The sequence below is a fragment of the Colossoma macropomum genome, unplaced genomic scaffold (genome assembly GCF_904425465.1).
Source record: "Colossoma macropomum unplaced genomic scaffold, Colossoma_macropomum, whole genome shotgun sequence".
NCBI classification, from domain to species: Eukaryota; Metazoa; Chordata; class Actinopteri; order Characiformes; family Serrasalmidae; genus Colossoma; species Colossoma macropomum.
This window is the reverse complement of record NW_023494787.1, coordinates 5,750,128-5,756,605: the sequence shown is the minus strand read 5'-3', so window position 1 is coordinate 5,756,605 and position 6,478 is coordinate 5,750,128. Positions and strand designations below refer to the sequence as shown.

At 36.5% G+C, this 6,478-nt stretch overlaps 1 protein-coding gene across 2 annotated transcripts; it reads left to right on the top strand.

Annotated features, from left to right (window-relative positions):
* The first annotated feature begins 278 nt into the window (after nucleotides 1-278).
* LOC118805006 (GTPase IMAP family member 2-like) lies at nucleotides 279-6,127 on the top strand. Of its 2 annotated transcripts, XM_036565606.1 has the most exons (4): nucleotides 279-324; nucleotides 2,523-2,572; nucleotides 3,139-3,202; nucleotides 4,866-6,127. In XM_036565606.1, exons 3-4 carry the CDS (start codon nucleotides 3,166-3,168, stop codon nucleotides 5,636-5,638), a joined length of 810 nt encoding a protein of 269 aa, XP_036421499.1. In that variant the 5' UTR covers nucleotides 279-324; nucleotides 2,523-2,572; nucleotides 3,139-3,165; the 3' UTR covers nucleotides 5,639-6,127. The 2 variants fall into 2 exon arrangements, with proteins under 2 accessions (XP_036421499.1, XP_036421500.1); XM_036565607.1 differs by lacking the exon at nucleotides 2,523-2,572 and having other exon boundaries at nucleotides 290-324.
* The last annotated feature ends 351 nt before the right edge of the window (nucleotides 6,128-6,478 follow it).

Here is a 6,478-nt window from a genome sequence, read left to right as displayed (position 1 = left end):
AGCTGGCTGAGATCACAGTGTGTGACATGAAATTATTTTAAGGTAAAATTGTTATATAATACTGCTTTAAGTGTGATATTATGGACCCATAACATAGCTTGCATGGTGTAATGTGATGCAATCTATATAGCATCTTTAATATCATGTTAATCAAACGTACTGATGTCTCCTCCTAATGATTGACTACATGCAAAACTGAAACTAAAAGAACTGAAAACAGAGCCCCACCCTGTCCCCGTATAAAGGACAGTGCACACAGATACGCACAACATATCACCCCCACTTTCAACCTGAAACACGCAAGTGCACAGCTCTGCTACAGAGGTAGGAAAGAGTCAATGTTCACACTTTTTGACATAAGACTAAATCAAAGAGCACTGGCAATGTAAAATTAAATGTGTGTGTTTTTGTGTGTTTGTAGGAATACTGATTATTATTCACAATTGAAGTTGTCACACAACTAAAATCCACATCTACATCCACATTTTCTCTATTAGACAGGTGAACTAGGTTAAGACCAATCAAACAGATTGGAGAAATGTTTTAGAAAAGAACTCTGGGAGTGATGTAAAAAAATATGTAAACACTGGAGAGGAAGAGCTACACAAAGCAGCATTTCTGTCCATCATACGGACACTACACTATGCTATGACAAGCAATTGATTATCTTTTTATCTCTTACTGTTTTATGTCACTGCCTTGATCTTAGAGATGAAGACAGCAGCTCCTGAATTCCTAAATTTTCTAGACATGTCAAGAAGATTCATGCACACAAACACCACACCACTTGACTGCTTGTTTCTCAGTTACAAGCTTGTTCTTTTTATCTGATATCTTAAGCAAGGGATATGAATAATTATCTGAATTCACAATGACCAAACGCACTAGTAAATCATCACATTTCAGTGGCAACATGAACAGTGCTGTAAAAATTTTTTGTTCAGCTGATTTCTTCTTTTTGCTAATTTATTACATTGAATTGTTTAAGATCATTCAACTCATTTTAATATAAGATAAAGACAAGATGAGTAAACATAACATGCAGCATTTAGATGATGATGATTCCATTTACTGAAGATAAACATTTATTTAAAACACCAATGTGAAAAAGTCATTTCCCCCTAAACATCAATTTGTTCAAATATTGCTGCCACACCACGGTTAAAAGTTCTGTTTTTGATTTTTCTGACTCCACCAATTGTTCTAAGACCAATTTTTGCTAAAAACTCATGGAGTACTGAGAAAATGTCACCTTTCAAATTTTTAACAATTGTGGAACAACAGTACCTTTTAAAGTCTTGTATTTGCAAAATTGCCAGGCCCAGTGAAATACATAAAATTAAGAGATTTTCTGTGTCACAAGATAAATACTGTAAAGCATACAACTGTATGTATGTTTGAAGTTAGCAATATTGACGGTAGCAATATTTGTCTAATAAATTACTTATCCTTAAGACCTTGCTTATAAAGTGGCCCAATGTTGCAGCATGCAAAGTTTTAGCTCAATTAGCCAAACAGTTGCTGAGAAACAGAATTTTTGCTGCTATAGTGCCCCCTATTGAACTATTAGTATTTAGTGGCCTGTTAAATTTTACAAGAATTGGACAAAAGAAGTCTGATCTGTAGCCACTTATGTGAAATAAGATGAATCTAGGAGGATTTATTGGCATGTGGCAGCCATACTGTGTGTAAATGTCAATATTTTTTAGATATGTATTTAGGGATAGGATCTTACAGATAATTTGATATCAGGTTCATGAAGATAAAGTGAAAAAGTAGGACAAGTGCACAAAGTTTTTTTTTTTAATTAACAGAATCTCATTTTTTTCCAGGAGGACTGTTTTAAGTTTGAGTTTGAGCAGCACCAAGAATTATGTTCGTAACCCTCTAAGTTTAGGAGGCACAGACAATTTTTTCACTTTGCTGTCGCACCCCTTTCAGCTCAGTCGACCAAGTGGTTACTGAGAATAATTTTTTTGGATGTTATAGCACCCTTTATTGAATAATTGGTGTCAACCTCTGTGGACTTCCTCAAAATCATGTAGAATATTTCCAAGAGAATAGGCCAAAGCATTCAGTAGCAATCTTTGTGAATTAAGTTAAATCCCAAAGGGTCTAATTGGCACATGGCAACCATATTGTTTATAAATATTTTCATTTTAAAAAATGTTTTAAATAATTCTTGACGTGCAGACTTCCCTGAACAATTTGAGACCAATATTGTGTAGACAAAAACCTAGTAGAAAAAATGTAGGTGAAACATATTTTGCAAATTATGATGGAAAATATGAGGGTGGAGTCAAATAGAAACAGTGATGTGGACTGAACCAAGGATTAAGTAAAAGCAATAATTTTGAATGTAGGCCTCACGATTCAGAAGATATGGGCCAAAATGTAAAATGTTGCTCTATCGCACCACCATTAGGCCAAACAGGTTCATTACACTTGCTTAAGTAATGGGGGGATTGTAAACCTACACTCCCAGTTTGGTGTTTGAATGACTTATTGTATCTTCTCCCCAGTTGTTTTTAGGGCAGAAAAAGGAGAAGAAAGACCCGAGCAAAACCTAAAGGTGCTTGGACCCCTAATACATTTCTAAGTTTGCTTTCAGAGGATCTATTTATTATGGTTCTGTTTATTAGTGCACTGTTAATTGCATTATAATAATTAATTTTTAATAAGCAGACCTTAAAATAGTTTTACAAAACATGTTCTATAAATTTTATTGCTCTTATTCATCTGTTTCATGTCATCACTGTGACCACATTGCCATTTTAATGACTGATAGAATCAAATCATATTCTGTGTGCTCACAGATTAATGCAAGAACAGCCATCAGAAAGCCAAAATCAAATATTATACTGTTCTCCTTTGCAAAGTAAATTACATGACAATGTTTATTTACAGTAATATCAGTAATATGATCACTAACATTAATGCTAGTGTTGTAACTGCTTTGCTCTTCAGTGCACTCAGTGCACGCTTGATGGACATCAACATCTTCATTAAGGAATAATGCTTAGACTTTTTATTTGGATTTAGTTTGGCTTATTGGAAGCTTTTCCTTTATCTGCAACCATTACAGTAGCTTAAAACCTACTACCTATGACTATTACATATTTCCTTTTACATGGCCAGTGAAAGGTGAGAGTCACACCAAACAATATGAGAAGAAGCCACCCCATCATGGAACCCAGAAACCGTGAGTATAGAAAAACACACAACACATTAAACTAATTCAAACTGAACAGGATGTACAGAAAAGGTGCCATGTTATCTTTACATATTAGATTAGACTTACTGTCTCCATGCAACTACCTAAGATACCATAGCAACCACCTAGCAGCATCCAAGCAACCTAGGATTAAATAGAAACTGCCTTGCAACATCCTAGCAACCACCTAAAAGACCACAGTAACTGTATCTGGCAGCACTCTAGCAATCACCTGTGTAGACATGCCAGTATTCAGTAATTCAGGATACCATGATATTAAATCACTCACGGTAACATTATTGCAGACCCATTACTGAAACCATAACAACCACATAGCAACACCCCTGGACCCACCTGGAATTCCATAGCAGCCAAATTGTAACATCCTAGCAGCTACCTCGAATACCACAGCAACTGCTTACCATACTAACCACATGGGTTTACACTGCAGCCATTTATAGCAACACTATAGCAACCACTAGTGGAACACTCCAGCAACCACCTAGCAATACCCTAGAAACCACCACAGATATAATAGCAATCGGTTAGCAACCCCATAGAAACCACCTGGGATACCTTAGCAACCAGCTAGCAACACCCAAGCAATCACATAGGATACACAGCAACCAGTTAGCAACACCCTAACAACCACTTGAGATACCATGGTAACCACCTAGCAACTGCCTGGAATAGCACAGCAACCATTTAGCAACACCCAAGCAACTACCAAAAGTACCACAGCAAGTTCTTAGCAACACCACAGGTAGCAAATAATACTCAGCCCATATCCAGGCCAATTCAAAACATGATCAGCCAAAGTCCATTTTTAATGACTGCCTGGATCCATCCCGAGTCAATCAGGCTGATTGTAGGAGCCAAGTCCGTCCCAACTGGTCAAGCACATGCTCATCTTTTAATGAGACTGGAACTGGACTGGTTCGATTCCAGTAACCACCTTATATGTTCACTCACTGGCCCCTTTATTAGGTCAGCATTCCACGTAGGTGCACTTCATCGTTTATAGTTCTACAATTACAGACTGTAGTCCATCTGTTTCTCTGCATATATTGTCACTCTGTTCTTCAGTGGTCAGGACCACCATAGGACCACCAGACAGCAGGTATTATTTGGATGATGGACTGTTCTCAGCATGATGCAAGTTCCACTGCAGTTACTCTGTGCTTAAAATACCCCTAAAGTCACAATTGTAAACAAAAAAAATCTATGTTCAGCAATAAATTGTAATAAATAATAACAATAAGCAATAATAACTACATACTTTTCTGTATTGTTATGCACAAGAGACCAACATTCATTAAGAGTGAAAACTATGATTATGTACATTGTAAATGCCCTTTATCCCCTACCCTGAAAGCTGTCTCCCGTTTTTCTTGAGTCGATTCTGACTCACAACTTCTGCCACACTTAATTGTAACTGTAATTGTAAGTTGATAACAAAGTGATGTGGCATTGATCAAACCATCCTAAACATAGTTTACTGAACTTTTGGAGCAGTTATAGATTATATGGTGAAAATTCATAATTATACCAGGTAATAAAAATAAAATGGAAAATCCAATGGATAGTGGTGAAATGTGGTGAGTTAATATCTCTCTCTCTCTCTCTCTCTCTCTCTCAATCTATATATCAGTAAGAATAGTGCTGTTGGGGAAGACAGGAACTGGAAAGAGTGCCTCTGGAAACACTACTCTGGGAAAAGATGTGTTCATGTCCAAGACCAGTTTAAACTCTGTAACACGACACAGCTGTATTGAGGAAACACAGATTGGAGGAAGGACAGTGTCTGTGGTCGACACACCAGGCTTTTATGACACGACTTTGTCAGAAGAAGCCTTGGCTGAGCAGCTTGGCAGAAGTGTCCATTTATCCAGACCAGGGCCTCACGCTTTCCTTTATGTGGTGCAAGTTAATCAGAAATTTACAGAACAGGAATTTAATGCAGCTCAGCAGTTAATCAAGGTTTTTGGAAGTGAAGTGTCAAATTACACAATCGTTCTCTTTACCCACGGCGATAACAGGCCAGAGAACTTACATGATGAGATTCGTAGTAACAAATACTTGTCCAAATTCATCCAGCAGTGTGGGGGCCGGTATCACGTATTTAATAATAAACAGAGAAACAGAGGGCAGGTCACTGAGTTACTGGAGATGATAGACAGAATGGTGACACAGAACGGAGGAAGTCACTACACCAGTGGGCTGTATAGACAGTCAGATCACTCCACATGGGAAGTTTTCTGGGAGAGATTGAAGGAGTTTTTCCAGCTTGCAATTGCAGCAATACGTGCTGTATATGCAATGCGTCAAACTTATAGTAGCACTGCTACACAGGCTGAAGCGTTTATGCAATGTGCTGAAGTGATTCGATTCTCCCAGGTTTGTTTGTCTTTTCATGGAAGCTAAAAATCGCCGTAACACATCATCTGTAGATGTTGGCTAAAATCTTTAATGGAAGAGAAATACTCAGTGACAGAGAAAGTGAGTAAGACATTATAGAATTTAATCAAATGGATGACTACTTTTGATATTTGTAAAACTCATCATGTGCAGTTTTGTCTGGTGTTTTAATATAAATCAGATATTTGCTCAACAAAGTCTGAAAAAACTGGCAGAGGTATTTCTGTAGCTCAGTATGTCACTTTGTGTATTCTCTATTAAGATGATTTGAGTCTGTATCATTGTAGCACATATTAAATCAAGATTTTCATTATAAACATATTATTGTAGAGTAATGTAGAATCAATTTAAAAACAAAAATAAAAAAAAAAAACAACCCACACAAAAGAATGCTATGGGTCTATAATAATTGATTAATAAATGTTTCACTGATTGTGCTCTTTTGTTTATTTAATTATAATCCTGACCTTTTTGTACTTCTTCTGGTGAAAAATGCTCTTTATTTACATCACATTTGTTTTTAAATGAAACCTACAGTAGTTTAAGTAATGATTTCATGACTTATTTGTGTTATATTTTCAATCTTAAAAGTCTGTCTGTATATCGAGAAGAATGAAAATAAAATTATATCTCTTCTCACGTCTCCACATTATTCATTCATGTTGATTTAATGTCTATGATGAAGGCAAAAATGCCTTAGAAGGACAGTCACAAGGGCAACATGGTGGAGTGCATTTGGTTTGGGGAGGGACTTAAACTTCAACATACAGTTAGGTCCATCAGTATTTGGATGTCGACCAAGCTATTTTTATTTTGGCTGTTTACCAGATTATAATGGAAATTAAA